This window comes from Macaca thibetana, chromosome 5 (genome assembly GCF_024542745.1).
Source record: "Macaca thibetana thibetana isolate TM-01 chromosome 5, ASM2454274v1, whole genome shotgun sequence".
Taxonomy (NCBI): Eukaryota; Metazoa; Chordata; class Mammalia; order Primates; family Cercopithecidae; genus Macaca; species Macaca thibetana.
Genome location: NC_065582.1, coordinates 50,484,852 through 50,508,175, shown reverse-complemented (window position 1 = coordinate 50,508,175; position 23,324 = coordinate 50,484,852). Strand labels below are relative to the sequence as shown.

General features: G+C 39.7%; 2 protein-coding genes and 1 non-coding gene across 17 annotated transcripts in view; 2 read left to right on the top strand and 1 right to left on the bottom strand.

Moving 5' to 3' along the window:
• NOCT (nocturnin) overlaps positions 1-2,578 on the top strand; it is a 32,715-nt gene extending 30,137 nt beyond the window's left edge. The window contains exon 3 of the mRNA XM_050790241.1: positions 26-2,578. Within this exon, the coding sequence (XP_050646198.1) occupies positions 26-861 (836 nt within the window). The 3' untranslated portion in view covers positions 862-2,578. The remainder of the gene's footprint in view (positions 1-25) is intronic.
• A 96-nt stretch (positions 2,579-2,674) lies between these two features.
• The window catches only part of ELF2 (E74 like ETS transcription factor 2), a 134,356-nt gene continuing 113,706 nt past the window's right edge, over positions 2,675-23,324 (bottom strand). For 14 of the 15 annotated variants that reach the window (XM_050790221.1, XM_050790223.1, XM_050790222.1 and 11 more), the window contains 3 exons: positions 17,312-17,504; positions 15,770-16,120; positions 13,305-15,044 (listed from right to left, as the gene is read on the bottom strand). In XM_050790221.1, coding sequence (XP_050646178.1) covers positions 14,420-15,044; positions 15,770-16,120; positions 17,312-17,504 — 1,169 coding nt within the window. In that variant the 3' untranslated portion in view covers positions 13,305-14,419. Of the gene's footprint in view, positions 3,242-13,304; positions 15,045-15,769; positions 16,121-17,311; positions 17,505-23,324 lie in introns of those variants that run through there. The other variant, XR_007725659.1, reaches the window with a different exon arrangement.
• Positions 10,536-10,640, top strand: LOC126955825 (U6 spliceosomal RNA). The gene has a single exon (XR_007726116.1). It is a non-coding gene; the product is annotated as a U6 spliceosomal RNA (small nuclear RNA).

Sequence of the window (23,324 nt, the reverse complement as noted above, 5' to 3'; positions counted from 1 at the left end):
CAGCTGACTGGCTTTTTCTTTTCAGCTCTTGGAGAAGGCAAAGACAACTTTGTACAATGCCCTGTTGAAGCACTCAAATGGGAAGAAAGGAAATGTCTCATCCTAGAAGAAATCCTGGCCTACCAGCCTGATATATTGTGCCTCCAAGAGGTGGACCACTATTTTGACACCTTCCAACCACTCCTCAGTAGACTAGGTTATCAAGGCACGTTTTTCCCCAAACCCTGGTCACCTTGTCTAGATGTAGAACACAACAATGGACCAGATGGCTGTGCCTTATTTTTTCTTCAAAACCGATTCAAGCTAGTCAACAGTGCCAATATTAGGCTGACAGCCATGACACTGAAAACCAACCAGGTGGCCATTGCACAGACCCTGGAGTGCAAGGAGTCAGGCCGACAGTTCTGCATTGCTGTCACCCATCTAAAAGCACGCACTGGCTGGGAGCGGTTTCGATCAGCTCAAGGCTGTGACCTCCTTCAGAACCTGCAAAACATCACCCAAGGAGCCAAGATTCCCCTTATTGTGTGTGGGGACTTCAATGCAGAGCCAACAGAAGAGGTCTACAAACACTTTGCTTCCTCTAGCCTCAACCTGAACAGCGCCTACAAGCTGCTGAGTGCTGATGGGCAGTCAGAACCCCCATACACTACCTGGAAGATCCGGACCTCAGGGGAGTGCAGGCACACCCTGGATTACATCTGGTATTCTAAACATGCTCTGAATGTAAGGTCAGCTCTCGATCTGCTCACTGAAGAACAGATTGGACCCAACAGGCTACCTTCCTTCAATTATCCTTCAGACCACCTGTCTCTAGTATGTGACTTCAGCTTTACTGAGGAACCCGATGGACTTTTATAAATACTTGCTTTGTCTTTTTAATCACAAGAGTCTTAACGGGATGTTTCAGGAAACAAATAGGATAAGACAATGCCAGAGGAAGGATAGAAACATGGGAAGTTTCTATCATTTCATTTTCTGTTTCCAGCATGCCCTTGGAAAATACTCCCTTTAGTTCACAGATCTTTTCAATTAAAACCTATAGCAAAAAAGGTGTTTGCACTCCAATTTTGGCTTGTATTGTTTTCTTTTCCTTAATATTACATTTTGACCATTTAAGGGCATTAAATTGGCTTGTTTTGGTCAGGTGCGGTGGCTGCTCATGCCTGTAATACCAGCACATTGGGAGGCTAAGGTGAGAGAATCACTAGAACCCAGGAGTTCAAGACCAGCCTGAGCAACATGGCATGAGACCCCATCTCTATTTCTAAAATAATAAATTCGGTTATTTTGAAGCTTTTTCAGTTTGAGGATGCTATAAAAACTCAGACTTGCTTGAATCTTCCATACTAGTATGTAGGAGTAATTTCTCTAAACAGCATTTTAAGTTATTTGTGGGTTTTTAAAATGTCAACAATATGCATGGCAATATTTATTTTTTATATCTTCATATAAAATTAAGTAAATAAATTATAGCATTATGAACATTTTAGAACCATGCAGGAGAAGTTATAGAGAAAGTAATTTATGGTAATTTTCATAAAGCTTTAAAATATTTTCATTTGGGCTGTAACAAAATGAGTGCAAAGGAACAATATTTAGCCTGGAGAGGCTTTTGTTATTTAAATGTCAGATTTCTTTAATACATTCTTAAAATAATCCTTGTGCTGCCTCTACATTCCCTGTTACTGTGTTTCTTGAAGAGATTCCAATTAGTTTTCAATTATTTAATCAATTAGTTTTCATTATTGTATTGCTGTTACATATTTAAACTTTGCCATTGGAATAATATTGGTATACATTTGATATTAGTCACTCGATGTCATCATTATTTGTATTGGAATATGCTATTCACAATAGGTTATTTAGAAGCCGTATGTGGCAGTGGCCAAGAGAGTCAGTAGGACCTTCTTTTCAGAGATAGGAAACTTTCTAGAAAGCCTGTTAATGGGCTTTCATTGAAATTTCCTAAGATAGCCAGATACTGTGATTCAAAATATCTAGAAAGAAGAATGTAAAAATTAGATAACTTGGGTTGGGTGTGGTGGCTTACGCTTGTAATCCCAGCACTTTGGGAGGCCAAGGCGGGTGGATCAGTTGTGGTCAGGAGTTCGAGACCAGCGTGGCCAACATGGTGAAACCTCATCTCTACTAAAAATACAAAAATTAGCTGGGTTTGGTGGCAGGTGCCTGTAATCCAGCTACTTGGGAGGCTGAAGCAGGAGAATCGCTTGAACCTGCGAGGCGGAGGTTGCAGTGAGCCGAGACCGCACCATTGCACTCTAGCCTGGGCAACAAGAGTGAAACTCTGTCTCAAAAATAAAACAAAAAAACAAAAAACCTGGAATTCTCTTCCATCAGAAATAAAAGTACAAATTACAGGTAAAGCCTCTTCCAAACAAAATAACTTACTGGTAATAGATATTTTAATTTGTGAGTTGTAAATACATAAGATTAATAAATGGTCTTTTAAAGCTAGTGCTTTTAATGTCTTTGTAGTCCAAAAAGAATCTGGGAGTAGATTTTCTCCTTTAATACTGTTTTATCTTAATGACCCACATATATCCATTCACACACGGAGCCTTCACTGTAAAAGTGAACAAAGATAGATCTGTAGCTGCAAGTTGACGGCACTTATGCTCTCTGTGTATGTGGTAGCTGCAACAACATCCACTGAAATGGATCACTCATTCTGTAATAGAACCACTTTTAAAACAAATGAGGTTTTCAGAAGTAACATAGTATGCACACAATTTTGGGGCTACTGGAAAGAATGACAAGCATGAGAACATCTACCAAATGTAGAATTGGTTCAGATTTTAGCATGACTAATTGCTAGTCATATGTTGTTGAGAACAATACTGATTTGAATACTCACTAGTGCAGGTACATTGTTTACCTACCCCCAAATATTTCAACCTGAAGAGAAACCATGGCAGCCTTAAGTAAATAAATCTGGAGGAGAATGAAAGTCAATGTTTGAGTTTTAAGTGTTGTCTGCCAAAAAAATTAACAGGGTATGAGTTGAGGGCAGGCATATGGGTGCATGGGCATGCCACTGGACAAAATCGGTTTTGGAAACACCAACATATGATTGGTATGTTACTATGAGTTAAGGGGATTGGAAAAAATCCATAGTGAAACTCTGAGTTATCCTTTCTAGTTATCACTGCAGGAGATTGAATCCTTCCTTCACTGATGCATTTGCCTGAAGTATTTATGTTCTGTGAGTTACCAGGAACTGAAAAAGAAAAAAAGTCATATGTGAGCCTTCTATGTAAGGATTTTTTAGTGTATAAATCTTACTAGGTTGCTTTTGTCTTTTCTTTTGAGACAGGGTGTTGCTCTGTCATCCAGGCTGCAGTGCAGCGGTGTGATCGTGGCTCACTGTAGTCTCTACCTCATGGGCTCCAGTGATCCTCCCACCTCAGCCTCCCGAGCTGCTGGGACCACAGGTACATGAAGCCATGCCCAGCTAAATTTTTTTATTTTTTGTAGAGATAGGGTTTCACCATGTTGCCCAGGCTGGTCTCAAACTCCTGGGCTCAAGTGATCCCTCCTACCTCCACCTCCCAAAGGGCTGGGATTACAGGCATGAGCCACTGTGCCCCACCCCAAGTTGCATGTTCCATGCATAGATCCCTTATTCCATCCATATGTACCGTTCATTCTGCTTTTCCTATTATACCCTATGTACTATTTTGTTTCTGGTTTTTATTTTTCTATTTTCCCATATACTGTTTTGTTACTGAGTCTCAGAAGGTAAACTGCTAATTTGAAGAGGGAGTAGGAGCGGCATGAGTTTTGGTTTCCTTCACACCACATTTCAGTAGATACCGTACATAGTACATGGTGGTAGTAATGACTGACTGGATTGTTTATTTAAATAAGGCATTATGGTGTATACATATGATGAAATTAACATTTGAGTGCCTTTGACTAAGAGCTTTATATAGGGTCTTAAAACTATAGACAGGGGCTCAAAAGGTTAAAATAATTTGAGCAAAGTGATAGCTAATAAATAGTAGCTGAGTCAAGATTAAAACCCAGGTCTATCTTGACTCCACAGTGCTTGCTTCTTCCTCACCACCGTTTCTTTGGCTTTGAGTGAACACAAACGGAGAACAGATGTTGCAGTGTAGCAAGAGATGTGTTAAACATGGTCAAATGGTCAAACGTGTAAGTCAAATACACATGCAGTATCATACATACAGAATTAGACTACAAGAAAGATGTGGTGGCTGAATACTGGAATATAATGGATTTCCAGTGTTTTGTTGTTTTGTTTTGTTTTGTTTTTAAGATGGAGTCTGTTGCCCAGGCTGGAGTGCAGAGGTGTGATCTCAGCTGACTGCGACCTCTGCCTCCCAGGTTCAAGTGATTGTCCTGCCTCAGCCTCCCTAGTAGCTGGGATTACCACCATGCGCAGCTAATTTTTGTATTTTTAGTAGAGACGGGATTTTACCACGTTGGCCAGGCTGATCTCAAACTCCTGACCTCAATTGACCCACCCGCCTCGGCCTCCTAAAGTGCTGGGATTACAGGCGTGAGCCACCACGCCTGGCCTGGATTTCCAGTATTCTGATACAGTAAAGTCTAGTTTTGTCCAAAGTAGAACATTTGATACTGTTTGCATACTTCAATGGTAGTTTTTAAAGGAAGCAGTAAGAACAGCTACTCTGGTATTTCAAATTAAAGGCAAAAATTGATGCAAATATTCTGTATTCAAATCATTTTTAAAACAGCCAAGATTTATAATGAAGGGAATGTTGCATATAGTTACATATATATGCATTACTTACTTGAGGAAAGATTCCCAAGAATTAAATGCTAAAAAGAGGTAAAACTAAAACATGATTTCAGTTTTAAAAAAGGCATCCAAGAAATGAATGTGCATACATAAGAAGCTCTAAGCAACTCTTTCTTTAAAATGACATGTATAAAAATATAGGACAGGCAGACTTTTTACCTGGAGTGCATAGATATTAGGAAGAGATTTTTGAGCCATGGTCAAACACCAGAATGGCAAAGGCCTGAAATTCACTAGGGCATATAAAATAAGAGGAGGGGAAAAAGCAACATGTCAAAGGGCACAGGCTGTAACTGAAAAGACTTAGCTGTCACCAGTGTGACCCTGAATGAGCTGCTCCATCTCTAGAGCCTAAGTTTTCTCATCCATAGAGTATATTATTGTATCTGCCCTCTCAACCTCATAGATTTGTGAGATCTGTAAAATAATATAAATTTTAAAATACACATTGTAAGTCAGAATAATAATGGCTAAGTTTCAAAACAAAAAAGGGAAGGGCCCTCTGTATTTCATGTCCTAACAACCCACTCCTAATTTTTTCACCAGAGAGAATAACTCTTCAATTTGAAAGGGCAGAACTAATACTGTTCATAGAAATTTAAGCCCAAAATAGGCAGAAGGGCTGACTGAATGGCGAAAGATTGGTTGGTTGGTCTTTTCTACCCAGTTGTTCCTCTAGGCAGATGTGAGGTTGTGGGCTACTGCTTAGGTTCTTCAGTTTCGAGAGGTTGTCAGTTGTACTTTGATTTGTAATGTAGAAAGATCTGCCTTTGAATGACAAAACAATACCCACAACTGCAGCCCCTTGTCCCCATATTTCTTTGGAAAATTCAATTCTGGGAAAACATTCATGTAAGATTAGTCACACAGACAGCAAAACCCTTCTTGACAGCCTTGCGTCTCCTAAGCATCTGGTAAACTTGGCCTGTTATGAATCTCAACTGGTTAACTTATCTTTATTGGCTGCCAATATATTCAAAGCCAGTATATAGCTGGATTTTAATGACTGTAACACTTTACAGCATATATTCTGTGTATTAGTTTTCTTTTGTCATTTATTTGAAATTCCTTTTTTCTTCACCGAAATTTCTTGTACCTGTTTATTTTTGTTGACTTTCATTTGTTCTTATATGTAAACTATCTGAAACTCTTGTAGCAATAAAGCAGGACACTGATTAAATATCTTGCCACATTAAACAGGGTCAGGCTTCAAGATCCAGACAACTTGCATAAAGAATAGAAACTTGCATACACGTGGAAATGGGCTGGGCGTGGTGGCTCACGCCTGTAATCTCAGCACTTTGGGAGGTTGAGGTGGGTGGATCACCTGAGATCAGGAGTTCGAGACCAGCCTGGCCAATATGGCAAAACCCTGTCTCTACTAAAAATACAAAAATTAGCCGGGCATATTGCAGGTGCCTAATCCTACCTATTCCAGGGGATGAGATGGGAGTATTGCTTGAACCTAGAAGGCAGAGGTTGCAGTGAGCTGAGATCACGCCACAGCACTCCAGCCTGGGTGACAAAGCTAGAGCTAGACTGTCTCCAAAAAAAAAAAAAAAAAAAAAAAAAAGGAAGGCGGCATAAGACTGGACATAAGGAGCATGTCTGACATCTGATTCTGGTTTCCACAGAGTGGTAAACCTGCTGAGAACACCCAGCAAAGTTCTGCAATATTTTAAAATTCAGTTTGTGGGAAAGGATTATTACACGATAGAACACACTTATTCAAAGCTAAGTTTGTTTCCCTCCCTGCAACCCCCACCCCCACTTTTTTTTGGATGGGAGTGAGTGAGGGTTCAGGCTAAAACTCAACTGGGAGTCGGAAGGTGAATTCTTTGCAGGTCTGCCACTGACCAGCTGAACCGATGAGTCAAAAGTTTTCCTTCATTTGTAATAAAGGAATAATCTCTAAGTTTTCTTAAAATTCTGATTTGAATTTTAAATTCAAATCAGAGTTACTGCTGCCACTGCCCAAAAATATTTGGGAAACTTTTTTTTTTTTGAGAGGGAGTTTCGCTCTGTTGCCCAGGCTGGAGTGCAGTGGTGCGATCTCAGCTCACTGCAAGCTCCACCTCCCAGGTTCATGCCATTCTCCTGCCTCAGCCTCCCGAGGAGCTGGGACTACAGGCGCCCGCCACCACGGCGGGCTAATTTTTTGTATTTTTAGTAGAGACGGGGTTTCATCATGTTAGCCAGGATGGTCTGGATCTCCTGACCTCGTGATCCACCCACCTCAGCCTCCCAAAGTGCTAGGATTACAGGCGTGAGCCACCACGGCCAGTGGGAAACTTTTTGGAACTGCTTCCATATGTTTTATGAAGCTCTTAAAAAAATTTGTGTCAATCTCATAGCCACATCTCCATTTGAACCAAGTATGACATTACCTAGCTTGATTCACATCACATTAACTTCAAATGACGCAGTTCTTTTTAAAACTAAAATCTTCCACAGGAAATTTGTCTCTTAAATATATGTAAAATTTAGATTCTCCTCTAAAAAGCCATTTAAAAGTATTTTGAATGGTAACATTATTAGAATTAGCATATAGCTTTCCAGAGTAATTTCTTTTTTTTTTTTTTTTTTTTTTTTTTTTTTGAGACGGAGTCTCGCTGTGTCACCCAGGCTGGAGTGCAGTGGCGCGATCTCGGCTCACTGCAAGCTCCGCCTCCCGGGTTTACGCCATTCTCCTGCCTCAGCCTCCGAGTAGCTGGGACTACAGGCGCCCGCCACCACGCCCGGCTAGTTTTTTTTTTTTTGTATTTTTAGTAGAGACGGGGTTTCACCATGTTAGCCAGGATGGTCTCGATCTCCTGACTTCGTGATCCACCCGCCTCGGCCTCCCAAAGTACTGGGATTACAGGCTTGAGCCACCGCGCCCGGCCTCCAGAGTAATTTCTTTGAAGAGACAAGGCACATTAACTTGGTGTACTGTTTCATAAGACTCTTATAGAGTCTTCCCAATTAAAGACATGTTAAATGTAAGAAAAAGGCTTTAGAATCGATAAAATACACAGTATGTAGGTTTTTAAAAAGCCATTTGTAATAATATATCTCAGACTACCTTTTTCCATTTTTGGAACACTTGAGTTGGAACACAGAACCCTAAATGTTAAAGCTTTCCTTATTGTAACTATAAGGCAGTCGTTCTAAAATGTTGCTGCACAATGAAATCACTTAGAGATATTTTAAAAATAAAGATGCCTGGCTCCCTTTCCCAAACACCGATGTAATTGGTATCAAGTAGAAGCTAAGACACAGGCTTACAAAAAGCTTCCCAGGTATTTCTAATGTGAGGCAAAGTAACCACTGGATTCAAGAGAATTAGTGTCCTATAATTCAGAAATAATTTGGAGATTATATAGATTCGTATTTTTCCTTTTTGGGCAGTGACAGTATCACTTACTTGAAATAGCCAAGTTTCTCAAAGTTAAGATACAACGGTGCAGGCCGGGTGTGATGGCTCACACCTATAATGCCGGCACTTTGGGAAGCCAAGGCAGGTGGATCACCTAAGGTCAAGAGTTTGAGACCAGCCTGGCCAACATGGTGAAACCCCCTCTCTACTGAAAATATAAAAAATTAGCCGGGCGTGGTTGTGCATGCCTGTAATCCCAGCTACTCAGGAGGCTGAAGCCGGAGACTCATTTGAACCCAGGAGGCGGAGGTTGCAGTGGGCCAAGATGGCACCAGTGCACTCCAGCCTGGGCGACAGAGCGAGACTGACTCAAAAAATAAAGATTCTACAGTGCAATGGATGTGAACAATTATCGTGGGAGAAAGTAACTCTGCTGCTAGTTTACAGCCTATTTATAATTCACAGCTTTGTTTTGTCTTTGATATGCAGTATTTTGCATTAAGCAATTATGGGGGTTTTTGGTTTTTTTTGAGATGGAGTCTCGCTCTGACGCCTAGGCTGGAGTGCAGTGATGTGATCTCGGCTCACTGCAACCTCTGCCTCTCAGGTTCAAGTGATTCTCCTGCCTCAACCTCCTAAGTAGCTGGGATTACAGGCGCCTGCCACCACACCCTGCTCATTTTTTGTATTTTTAGTAGAAATGGGCTTTCACCGTGTTAGCCAGGATGGTCTCGATCTCCTAACCTCGTGATCCACCTGCCTTGACCTGCCAAAGTGCTGGGATTACAGGCACGAGCCACACGTCTGGCCAAGCAATTCTGTTTTACTTATATTTTCACTTTGGAAGCTGTGATGTACTGTTTTTTAGTCTTGAACCCAAAGCATTACTACTGAGTTGCAGTGTTCGGAAAGACAGTTGTGGGTGCTCAAATAAGTCTCCCTGCTGCATGTGAGTGTTTCAAAGGTTTGGAGGTGTGACGCAGATAGGAAGCAAATCAGTGCCCTTGTAAAGGGTGAGCAGTATCTTATTCTACCATCAGGGCTGGCATCACAGTGTACTGAGTTGCTACAGAATATGTTTTAATTATGGGGGACGGTGATTGTAACAAAGGGGTTGAAGACTAGATGAATCACAGCCACTGAAGACGCAGTACTGTGAATGGTTAAAAGCTACAATAAAAGGATAAGTTGCTTTGATAGCTGTGGAACTAAAGGGTTACTCTTGCCTCCCAAAAATAAAGTGCTCTGTAGTACCCTCATAAAAGTAGGATAGGAGACTTAAAGCAAAAGGATCATAGGAGACCTTATAAATAACCCCAAGGCCAAAATTTTGTCTTTAGTTTGTCTTATTAGAAATTAGACATGACTTGTTAATGTGATCAGAAATGTACACTCCTGAGTGTATGCTGTGTCAGACACGCCAATGTACGAAGTGCCCCATCCCTTACATTCTGGCTTCACCACCACACCTCACTGGAACTGCCCTCTCATTGTCAGTGGAATCTCAGTGGCTTTTTCTTTGGCCTGATTTGTTTTGCCTTTCTTTTTGCACTTGATGTTGCCACCATATCTTGAAATGTTACCTTATCTGTCCTGTTTATTCTCTATGAATAGTTCTTGACTTCCGTTGCTGATTCTTTTTTTTTCCCCCAACCTATCTTTATATACTTTACTCTTTCTAGTCTTTAAGTTCTGAGCTCACTCACAGATCACTCCCCAACCTGAATGGTTTCCACGCCTATTTCAGAAACTTTTATTTTGATGTCTGTCACCTCATATCTCAGTAAATAAAACTGAACTCCAATGTAGGTGAAGGAGGAATGGGTTGTTCAGAAAGAAGCCATCAATGGATGGCTCATGAGGTATGAATGCCTAGAATATTTGGGAAAAAATGAAATATAGCCCAGGTAAGTCTAAGAGAGGAGTAGCAAGAGAATGAAGCTTGGGGAGATAGGCAGAGCCCAGATCAAAGGACTTTAATTGCTATGCTTAGGCATCTTTTTAGCAAGAGATGCCACTGAAGAATCGGAAGCAATCACAAAGGTTCGTGAGTGATGAAAGCTGCATTTAGAAAGCTTTCAACTGGTAGCCTGGAGAATGGATTAGAAGGAAACTTGGTGAGACAAAGAAAGACAGGGAGGATGGAAGAGAAGGTATTTAGAAGGTACCATGAGTAGAAATTTGGTTAATGATTAGAGGAGGTAAAGTATCTAGGATGGCCTCCAGGTTGCTTCTAGCATGAGTAATGGGGTTGCTGGTATTATTTACTGGGCTAAGAGAAACAGATTTTGGAGGGAAGAGAGCTCAATTGGATACTCAGGAAGAAATAGCCAGTGGCAATTAGATAAACCCACCTAAGACAGAGTAGTGCCTGCTTCAGCAGCACATATCCTAATACTAGACCGATACAGAGATTAAACACAGCCCCTGCGCAAGGATGACACGCAATTCCATGAAGCACTCCAATGGAAAAAAAAAAAAAAAAAAAAAAAAAAAATGACAGCGTCAAAGTCTAGGCTTTAACAATAGATTTGGTAGTAAAAACCACAGGCATGGGTGAGATTATCTAACAATTATGTTAGTGAAATAATAATAGTAAACATCCAGTAAGAGTGTTTTCTATGTGCCAGACACTAGTTACAAATCCTTAATATATTAACTCATTTAATCCTTAAAACAATTCTATGAGGAAAAGAAGCCCATAGGCAGAAAGAACAAAGAAAAATTAAGTTGGTTAGGAAGAAAGTAAACATGGGAAACCAAATGAGTTTTGAGAAGTAGGCATGAGATTAAGTGAACCAAAGTGTCTGTTTAATTTGACAACTGTGTTATTGGAGATCTCACGGAGAACTGTTTCTAAGCAAGAATTCAGACTGCAGGCTGTTTGAAGTAAAAGAAGGGACAGAATTATCGATAGGCTATTAATTGTGGGAGCAAGGAGACCAAGTAGGTGTGAAAGGGAGATGCTGAGTACAGGAGGAAGGGCACCTCCTTCCTGAGACAGGTGGTAAGGATGGATGTTGGAGTAAGTAAATCATCTGTAGCAAGGGGTCCAGGAATGGAGGGAATTCACAGCTCATGACCAAGTTCTCTGTATAGAGGTATACTGGTTATCTGGTGAGAAAGGTAGTGAAGGCTGGAATTGTTGCTGGAAAGTGGCCTAAAGAATAAACTGATAGACTACTGATCATAATTTAAAGATCTAGTAAGGCTGGAAAATGTAGTAGCATCAAGCAAAGGTTATGTGGGCTTTTTTCCCTCTAACAGACTGGACACAAAAAAGCAACTATAAATTATGTTGATTTACAGTTTGAAAGGGCTGAGATTAAAAGCCATAACATTAAAAGGGCAGGAAGGATGGGGGTGAGGCACATCATTGATAATTTCAGGGGTGAGGCACATCATTGATAATTTCAATCTGCAACATTCTGATCAGTATATACTGTCAATATGTATGTTTCCAAGTCTAGACTTTTTTTTTTTCTTTGAGACAGAATCTCACTCATGCAGGCTGGAGGGAATGCAGTGGCATCATCTTGGCTCATTGCAACCTCCACCTCCCAGATTCAAGAGATTCTTGTGCCTCAGACTCCTGAGGAGCTGGGATTACAGACATGCGCCACCACTCCTGGATAATTTTTGTATTTTTAGTAGAGACGGGGTTTCACCATGTTGGCAAGGCTGGTCTCAAACTCTTGGCCTCAAGCAATCCACCCGCCTCAGCTCCCAAAGTGCTGGGATTACAGGCGTGAGCCACTGCACCTGGCCCCAGGTCTAGACTTTAGATGTGATTATCAAAGAGAAAAAAATTTCCAGTAGAGTAGCAGAGGCAGCTAGATAGCCCTGGTTTAACCCTGTTAGAACCGATTAAGAATCCAGCATAGAAGGAAAGTTTTTAAGCATGTGACTTATATTCTCAGCAAATGTTCCCAAAATCAATAAATGTCTGACCCGAGTGTCTAATATGCTTAGCACTTGGGGAGAGGGGTAGGTATAGCATAAAATAATTGTTGCTCTAAATGACCATTACGGAAGACATGACTAAACAAATGAAGTCACAGTGCAATAAACAAGATAATACACTTAAGTGCCAAAGCACTTAATATCAATTTTCAAACCTGAAATATTTTGGAAATGTTTTAAAAGGAGGTAGAATTTGAGAGTAACTCCCAAATGGGAAAAGAATCAAGTGAGTTTTTCTTTGAGATTTTGAATAAAAGTATCATCAACACATTTATGGAAAAGTTTAACAGATTACAAAGGGAACTGTTATAAACAATCTCTGACCTAAGTAGTATGTGATCAAATGCACAAATAAAAGACAAAAAATATTAAGTATGATTTCATCTAAATTTCTAAAAGATGTAAAAATAGATACCTTTTCTTTGTAGTAGAAAAGAGCATTAAGATATGTAGTGACAGACAGTAGTGAAATTACATAGTTTATATAATCCTTCAGATACCTTAACTTCCTAATCTGTAAAAGGGCTAGAAGAGTGTTTTTTTTTTGTTTTTTTGTTTTTTTTTTTTTTTTTTGAGACGGAGTCTCACGCTGTTGCCCAGGCTGGAGTGCAGTGGCGCGATCTCGGCTCACTGCAAGCTCCGCCTCCTGGGTTCACGCCATTCTCCTGCCTCAGCCTCCTGAGTAGCTGGGACTACAGGCGCTCGCCACCGCGCCCGGCTAATTTTTTGTATTTTTAGTAGAGACGGGGTTTCACTGTGGTCTCGATCTCCTGACCTTGTGATCCGCCCGCCTCGGCCTCCCAAAGTGCTGGGATTACAGGCTTGAGCCACCGCGCCCGGCGAGTAATTGTTCTTTTTATCCACAAAAGGTCTGATTGTGAAACAAATGGTTTGAAGTGTTTTATAAATATAAATTCTTTAAGTGCAGACAACTAAAATACTAAATTCATTATGTTAAGCAGAACATTATAGTTCGTCATTACAACTAGAAAGAAACTGGCAACATGCAGGTATTTGCCAAATATTAATATAATGGAACAAAACAGAAGTAGAATTTCTTCATGCAGTAGTTGGGAAGGAGAAATAGAGATATTTTATCACTTCTTAACTAAAACATGTCTATGCTGGCTTTTAAATATTGTTAAAAATATCACCAGAGACCAAAACAGAAGATAAATTTCATTTCTATATTTCAGAAAACCTACTTGAATACACTTTGAAACAAGAGTACAACAAAATAGAATATACTTCAAATGTTGAATATACAAACTATTATAGTTCAAATCTGAACACTGGTATTTCCCTCATAAACTTCAACTGAAAAAAAAAGAAAGAAAGAAAGAAAACTCCAGGTATTAGAGCTACCTGACAAAAATTCATGCTGAGCCTGAACTTCCAAGTGACAGCAGAACTGAAAATGATATGTCTGCACAAATGCCAGGGCTGAGTGACACAGGCATGTTACAGCAAAAGGCCAGAGCCAACTGTTAATCTGTCCACAATTAAGAAACTGACAGACTTAAACTACCATATAAAATGTTACATGTAAATTCTATAACAATACTGTGCTAGGTACAAGATTTTTAAAATTTTTCTTTTAATAAAAAAGCTTTACACAAACAAGCCATTAGCTTATTTCAAGAAAGAAAACCGAAAATTAGTCTAAGGCCTTTGTTTTAAATCAGCTTAAGCTATATGATATATATATATGTGTGTGTGTATATATATATATATAAAAAATCGCACTAGATCTTTTTTTGCTATCCTCTTTCTGAAGTTTTTGGGATCCATTCTTCAATTCACATTCTAAAATACCTATATTAGCAGAGTCTTCACATAGCACCAGTTAAGTGAGAACTGTGCGAACACAGTAATAATTGCTGGTATGCATATAAAATGCATCAAAAATTGCTATATGTAACAATAAGATCACCCATCCCAACCCCTCCCACTGAAAACTATATAACCTCTTACAGAATGTTAGTGTTCCAAGTCTTAGTGTAACTTGATATCGTAGTGAGCTGCTTGGTCCCTTTCAATCCTTTTTCTTATTGATGGGTTCAGTTGTTTCCTACTGTAAGAGGCAGTTTTCTGTCAGCATCTCAATATGTAGTTCATTTCCCACTGAAACATGGGATAGGTAATTTATTTCCAGTAAGTCTGATTGTTTTCGTATATGCATTAAAAATGTTTTAAAGTCTTCTTTGACTTTTCTTGATGACTTCCCTTGCAAATGTTTATGTCAGTACTGCCACTAACAGCCTGAAGTCCACGGTGGAGCTGCTATTTTATTTCTCACATGTCACTAGTCCTTCTGTTTTCATAGTTACAGGAAGGGCAATAGCTGAAGGCGCACTGACAACCACTACGTGGGTCACTGTCTTATTTCCATCTGCCGGTTTTTCTTCTACTAGCTGCAAAGTTTTCACATCATGTTCTTGCTTTTTTGCCACTGCTTCCGATTTAACCTCTGGCCCCTTTATGACTGCACTGATAACTCGAGGAGGAGTCTGGCCAGATGCCTGCTGAGTAGGCATTGATAGTCTCATTACAGGTGTACCATGAGCTATTGAAACAGGGGTAAGTGCTCTCACAGCCAATGGGGTTCCAACAATGTTAATGCTTCCTGATCCAGTCAGATTTGACTTTGTCTGCAGTTGACACTGTGCAAGCTGTGTAGCTGGGATGGTAATTATTTTGGCAGGCTGCATGGTGATTTTGTCTCCATTTTCAGTAGAAGCTGGCATCACAGTAGGGATTGTCTGAATGACTACCTTTGGAGAGGTCGCTGTTGTTGGACTAGTGCTGGTTATTAATGGTGCACCTGCATTAACTGACTGAACTGCCACAGTTGAAATTTTCTGACCCAATGATGTCATTACAACAGGTACCTGCATTGCCACACGAACTGTCCTAGTACATTAGAAAGAAAAAAGCTGATTATATTTAATGCCAAATGAGAAAATAGGTCTCCTGAGTAAAAGATGAATACAAATCCAAAATGTGTAAAACTAGTGCTCCCAAATTTTACAGAGATACTGGCAATTCCTGATGTCTGACACAAACATACCATGACACAAATATATTTTAAAAACTAAAGCCTACATTAAGCTCCATCTATAAAACCATAAAAACCAATTCAGGTAATTTAAGACATCTACTTTTGTTGTTGTTGTTGTTGTTTGAGATAAGGTCTCGGTCTGCTGCCTAGGCTGGAGTACAGCGGTGCAATCTTAGCTTACTACAACCTCCAAATCCTAAGCTCAAGTGATTCTTCTGCCTTAGCTTCCTGAGTAGTTAGGACTACAGGTATGTGACACCACGCTCAGCAATTTTTTATTTTTATTTTATAGAGAGGAGGTCTATGTTGCCAAAGCTTGTGTTGACCTCCTGTCCTCAAGCAATCCTCCTGCCTTGGCCTCCCGAAGTGCTAGGATTATAGGCGTGAGCCACTGAACCCAGCAAGACATCTACTTTAACAACAATAAAAAATATAATTAAAATATCAAGCACTTTTCAAAGTCCTGACAACACTGGGTTCTTAGAACACTAATATTAAGCAAAGGGACATTTCGCTTTCACCAAGGAGACTTTTTAAAAAAGTAAATACATTATAACTAATGGTTTGCCTCACTTACCTTGGAGCTGCTGTTGCTGACACAGATGCATTGGTAGTAGGAGACCTGGATGAAGCATCGTGCCCAGGGGAAGTGATATTCACAACTCTAGCGACACCCTTCTCTGCTCTGGAGCAGTTTATAGGGGATGAATTTTTTCCACTGCGAACAGACGATGCTGCTTTCAGGAGACTTTCTGCAGACAGTGACACTCGTTCTAATGATTTTTCATCAGTAGCTCCTGCTAAATCTTCATTACAGGTTTCACTTTTGTCATCATCTATGACCACTATGTTTTTGGGCATATCCTTGAACTGATATACAAGCCTCTGTCCTTCAACCTTTGCAAGAATTCCCCTTTGGTAGTAGTATCTGTAAGGGGAAAATGTACCAAATGAATCAAGTATATTATTTCTCCACCCCACTCTACCCCCACCAAAAACACTATGTACAGTGCATACTAATAGAAACATTCCCTTATCCCTAATAACAGATGAGAAAAAAACAAACTCTTACTGCCTAGACTGCTCAAAAGGTTACAAATTTAGAGTAGGAATCAGGTTGGAACCTGGCGCCAAGGTCCTACAAACTTAAGATCTATAAAGTAGCTGAAAGTTCATTCGTTTTCTTAAAAGAAATAATTTACCTTACCATTGAGTATTTTACTATACTGACACTGGTAGAAATTCTTTTCTGATTTACATAGGTTATAAAAACAAACTGATATTACTGGAAAAATTATCTAAGCCACACTTAAACTTAGTAGAGATTTGCGAATACTGTCACATAAACCATGTGTTCACTTAAAAACACCTTTAATTAGAAGAAGCCATGTACTTTCCAATGAAAGAATTTTGTGGGTTTATCAAACTGATAATTCTTTTTTTTTTTTTTTTGAGACGGAGTCTCGTTCTGTCGCCCAGGCTGGAGTGCAATGGCACAATCTTGGCTCACTGCAACCTCTGCTTCCTGGGTTCAAGCGATTCTCTTACCTCAGCCTCCTGAATAGCTGGGATTACAGGTGAGCACCACCACACCCAACTAATTTTTGTATTTTTAGTAGAGATGGGGTTTCCCCACGTTGGCCAGGCTGGTCTTGAATTCCTGACCTCAAGTGATCCGCCCGCCTCAGCCTCCCAAAGTGCTGGGATTATAGGCATGAGCCACCATGCCCGGCCAAACTGATAAAACTTAAATTTTCCTATCAACATAAATCCATTTATGACAAACTCCTAAAAACTAAAATACAAATTAACTTTAGGAACCATAATTTGTTTAGGCTTAATTTTTTTTAAGCCTACAACTTCACAATTTCTATTAAGAAATAGTCCTAAGTACAAAAGCACATTTTCTGCAAAAATGAATTTTCCAATTATGTTAAAATTATAAGCATGTAGACTAAACTCCTATCTCCTCATCTACTTCCAAATCTAAGATGCTCCTCTAGAATATCCCCCAAAGTTAAAAGTTGTAAAGGATTTTCAGCTTCTCTTTAAACAGCTAATAGACAATATAAAGAAATACATAAATTTTGTGTCAATATTAGCTCATTTGCATTTTTACCTCAAAGCTCGTCCCATGGTTTCATAGTTCATGTCTGGTTTGTTCTTATGCTTTCCCCAAAGCTTAGAGACAGCCTTTGAATCCACCAGCTTGAATATGCCTTTTTCTCTCTGAGTCCATTTAATATACCTGGGACAAGTATTTTTATCTTGAAGTAGATCTAAAAGAAACTCCCACAAATAGGTTGTGTTTCCTTTAAAAACAATGACAAACATTGATTACAAATTCATTAACATAATTAAATACATAATTAAAAGCAAATAAAGTGTCCTTCATCGTAACTTAAAAATCCTGAATATACTTGTTTCTACATTTATTTTTTTGGAGACGGAGACTTGCTCTGTCATCTAGGCTGGAGTGCAGTGGCACAACGTTGGCTCGCTGCAACCTCCACCTCCCAGGTTCAAGCAATTCTCCTGCCTCAGCCTCCCGAGTAGCTCGGATTACAGACACATTCCACCACACTGGGCTAATTTTTGTATTTTTAGTAGAGACAGGGTTTCACCATGTTTGCCAGGCTGGTCTTGAACTCCTGACCTCAGGTGATCCGCCCACCTAGGCTCCCCAAATTCTGGGATTACAGGTGTGAGCCACTGCGTCCAGCCTGTTTCTACTTTTAAAAAATGGTATCCACTACGCATGCTTACAGTTACGATGCTAAAATACAGATTCTGGCGTTTGTACATTACATATCACCCTATCCTAGATTTTGAGTTCAGTAAAGGCAAAGGCATAATTGCTTAGGCAAAGTTAACCTGAATTAAACAGAATCAAGTTTATTAGTTTATACAGATTTAAACTCTGAATAAAATAAATTTGTTTACACCTTTGTTTATCATATGATAAGCCTAAATTCCATGATCAAAAGGTACTTAGTAATTTTGTTGGATAGGCAAGCAAAATGCAATGAAATGTGTAAAACTTTTAGGCATCAGACCTAGGATCTTTTTGTAAGAAACTTTTCTTTGATTCACCTACAGGCATGAACTCTGAGGTATATATATTATAAGTGCAAACTACCCTCAACTCTTTAAGCATTTTCTTATCATTTTCCTCTGTACTACCAGTCAATTAAGACTTGATAGCAAAGAACTTTACTGTTGGCTGGATGTGGTGGCTCACGCCTATAATCCCAGCACTTTGGGAGGCTGGGAGGCGGGCGTATCACCTGAGGTCAGGAGTTCGAGACCAGCCTGGCTAACATGGTGAAACCCCATCTCTATTAAAAGTATAAAAATTAGCTGAGCATGGTGGCGTGCACCTGTAATCCCAGTTACTTGGGAGGCTGAGGCATGAGAATCGCTTGAACCCAGGAAGCAGAGGTTACAGTGAGCTGAGATCGCACTACTGTACTCCAGCCTGGGTGACAGAGTGAAACTCTGTCTCAGGAAAAAGAAAAAAAAAAGAACATTACTGCCTCTAAAAACAGATTAAAAAAAAATTTCTAATCACTTTCTACTGATTACACCCAGTAGACGGAAGATAATATTTAAAGGATTTCATTGTTTATACTTATATCTTAAAATCTGAGGTCCTAAAATGGAAAAATATGGTAATTCCTTAAAACTAGTCAAGTATTCATCAAATGTTAACTATAACATTAGCTCTGGATCACACTGCTAGAAAAATTTTAAAATGAGGAAATATTAGAATATTTCTGCAGAACAAAATGCTTATTCATCACATATCATGCTTAAGGAGATGAATTTAAAACCTGGTCCCTGCCTCAAGGAATTTATAATTTAGTTGAGAAGGGAAAAGAAAGTAGATGACAAGTTAAACAACAATGCAAGAAATAAGTAACAATTTGAAACAATATAAGGTCTATCACAAAGCAATGCATAATTAACTATATCCCAAGTAATCATAGAAAATAATGTCTGTGGGATTCCAGGAGTGAAAATAAAGTGGACTGAGAGGCCATCATGAAGTCTTGGAAGATGGCTAGGATGTGCGTAAAAGAACGAAAGGGAATCTGGGTAAGTAAAATTAAAAAATTAATCCCAAAAGGAAGAAAGTATCACACTCTTTTTTCCCTTATTAAGGAGGGGAGAGTAGTGGGCAGCAGTCATGAGAAGAGGCTTTTCAGGTTGTTTTTATTTTATTCCCTTCATAACCTCTAGATGCCAAGAAGTTCTTATTAATAGAAGAACAGAAGGCTGGGCACGGTGGCTCATGCCTGTAATCCCAGCACTTTGGGAGGCCAAGGTGGGCAGATCACCTGAGGTCAGGAGTTCATGACCAGCCTGGCCAACATGGTGAAACCCTATCTCTACAAAAATACAAAAATTAGCCAGACATGATGGCAGGTGCCTGTAATCCCAGCTACTTGCGAGGCAAAGGCAGGAGAATCACTTGAACCCGGGAGGCGGATGTTGCAATGAGCAGAGATCACGCCACTGCACTCCAGCCTGAGCAACAGAACGAGACTCCATCTCAAGAAAAAAAGAAGAAGAGAAAAGAGTCCCGAAACGGCCACCACTACCCCAACACCTTCAATCAAAATACTGATGTTTTTTCTCTGGCATTTCACTTTCACTGTGGCTTTCCCTGAAAATCCAGTAAATTCATTAATAACGCAGAGTTGAGCCCATTATGCATCTGTTGACCTAAAAAAGCTGACCTTCGGCCAGGCGTGGTGGCTCACACCTGTAATCCAGCACTTTGGGAGGCCAAGGTGGGCGGATCACCTGAGGTCGGGAGTTTGAGACCAGCCTGGCCAACATGGAGAAACCCCATCTCTACTAAAAATATAAAAATTAGCCAGGTGTGGTGCCACATGCCTGTAATCCCAGCTACTCGGGAGGCTGAGGCAGCAGAATCGCTTGACCCCAGGAGGCAGAGGTTGCGGTGAACTGAGATCGCGCCATTGCACTCCAGGCTGGGCAACAAGAGCTAAAATCCATCTCAAAAAAAAAAAGAAAAAAAGCTGACTTTCAACTTCACAATGTTACATTTGTATCTCTAGGATTCTATTACATCAGCATCACTACCTAAAAACTATTAAAATAAACCATGTATAATCTTCAGTTACATAAAAATGTGTAGTTGGGGCATTTTTATTTTGTTCACATAGTAGTAAGTGTGAGTAAAGATTTTATCTGGAAGAAATTTTTGTATAATATAGACAATGCCTTGCATATAAGATATCTGAATGTTTCCATGTTTTGAATTAAACTCATCAAAACCCCTCAGGTTATCTTTAAATACTCACTGCACCCACGTTGCCATCCCCAAGTTAAAATGAACAATTCTAAGGAGGCCAAGGCTGAAGGATCACTTGAGCCTAGGAGTATGAGAATAGCCTAGGCAACATAGGGGGACCCGTCTCTACAAAAAATTTTAAAATTAGCCAGACATGGTGATATGTGCCTGTGGTCCTAGCTACTTGAGGCTGAGGCAGAAGAATACTTTAGCCTGGGAGGTTGAGGCTGCAGTGAGTCATGATCATGTCACTGTATTCCAGCCTGGGTGACAAGAGTGAGACCCTATCTCTAAAGAAAAAAATTATTAAAAATTCTATTTCTGATTTTAGGGAAAACAGGATTCAGAAAGAGAAGCTTTCTTTACCAGGTAACAAGGAATTTGCCTATGACAAACATTATTATCATAATTTTACAAAAGAAAAAACACTGGCTGGATTTTGAATATAGGTTTGACTGTAATAGCTTTAATTAATTACATTATAACACACTGCCTCAAATTTAATACAAGACTGAAATTGTAATGAGATATGATTTAAATTGGTAAAAACTGGTCACAGACTTTTTCTCCAGTCTTAAGCAAAAGATGTTCGAGTATAAGTGATACCACTGAGGATAAGAATTATTTAAAAGACAATAGTAATAACTGTATATTTATAGTTTAGTTTTCTAATATTTACTGCTCTGTTAACTTTTAAAGTTTTCAATATAAATTAAAAGAGGAAACCTAAGATGTTAGAAGTGTACAACAACCAAAGACAAACAAGGAGGTAAGAAAAGTATCCTAAGCCTCCCCCAAACTGGGTCACCAGTTCCTGAATAAGTGTTCAATGTCACTTTTTTGTTGTTTTTTTTTGGCCTATCGAAATACCAAATTTCTTGGAAGGCTTACTGGAGACAATTTTTTTTAACTAGACTTAATTTCTGTTTTAATTATTTAAAATTATTAAGTCAAACCACCTGATAAGGACAGAATAAATTTAAATACATTAATGTAAAATTTATCCAACTATTGAATATTGGTCTGAAAACACTTATTCATGAAAGTGATAAATTTTTGGTTATCAGACTGGCAGACAGAACACATCTAAAACCACTACTGAAATGACACTTTATCTGTCAGAATCTGAGTGACAATAAAATTAAAGGCCAGGTGTGGTGGCTCATGCCTATAATCCCAACATTTTGGGAGGCCAATATGGGAGGATCGCTTGAGGCCAGGGCAAAATAGGGACATCCTGTTTCTACAGAAGATTTTAAAATAAAATTTAAAAAAAGGTAATAAAAAAGTAATAAAAATAATATTAAAAAGAAATGTCACTTGAAATCATCTTATTTGACAAATTAAGAAAGCACAGAATGGGGGAGATTTGGTGCTGTTTTTATCTTTAATCAGGATACACGAATTCTAAAGCAAAAATAGACAAGGGGCAGTGGCTCATGCTTATAATCTCAGCACTCTGGGAGTGTGAGGCTGGAGGATCTCTTGAAGCCAGGAGTTCGAGACCTGCCTGGGCAACAAAGCATGAGACCCCATCTCTTAAAAAAACAAACAAAAAAAATTAGCTGGGTGCGGTGGTGTGTGCATGTAGTCCCAGCTACTTGGGAGGCTATAAGCAGAGTAGTACAAGGCTGCAGTGAGCTACCGTCACGCCACTGCATTCCAGCCCTGTCTGTAAAAGTAAGTCAATAAATAAGCAAATAAGCATGGTTTTGTTCTGAATTGTAACTGATGTGACTGAAATTTGTTGACTGGAAAATTAAAATTTAGCTCGCCTTGAATTCTTGCATTGCTTCTAAACAGTTAAGAAGTTATGAGGGCCGGGCGTGGTGGCTCAAGCCTGTAATCCCAGCACTTTGGGAGGCCGAGACGGGCGGATCACGAGGTTGGGAGATCGAGACCATCCTGGCTAACACGGTGAAACCCCGTCTCTACTAAAAAAATACAAAAAACTAGCCGGGCGTGGTGGCGGGCGCCTGTAGTCCCAGCTACTCGGGAGGCTGAGGCAGGAGAATGGCGTGAACCCAGGAGGCGGAGCTTCCAGTGAGCTGAGATCCGGCCATTGTACTCCACCCTGGGCGACAGAGAGAGAGACTCCGTCTCAAAAAAAAAAAAAAAAAAAAAAGAAGTTATGTATCAGGCTAGGTGCGGTGGCTCATGCCTGTAGTCCCAGCACTTTCAGAGGCTGAGGCGGAAGGATCACTTGAGCCTAGGAGTTTAAGACCTGCCTGGGTGACATAGTAAGACCTCATCTCTACAAAAAACTTAAAAAAATTAAAAAAAAAAAAAAAAAAATTAGCCAGGGAGAGTGGCATGCGCCTGTGGTCCCAGCAACTCAGAAGGCGAGGCAGGAAGATTGCTTAAGCCCAAGAGGTCAAGGCTGCAGTAAGCCATGTTCACACCACCACACACCAGCCTGGGCAACACAGCAAGAAACTGTCTCACAAAAATAATAAAAGAAAGAAATTATCTATTAGAAACAAGGCTTAGTTGTAAACCCCTTTGAATTATGGGTACCTATATATGAGGATGGGTGCTATTATACATACACATATCCCCTAAGTCAATGGTTAAGGAGAATATGTATCAGACTTCCTTAGGACTTTTTCCAAAAGTCCCTATATCCCCCATGATATAACTATGGCTACACAATCTCTGTGGTGTAGGAACTAGGCAAAGGTATTTTGAAAAAGCTCCCCCCATGATGCTGATACATCCCTTATTAAGAACTATTACCAACGACAGTATTCTCATATGTGCATGTACTAGAAATAATCTTCTTACAAATGCAAAAATGTCACCTAACTGA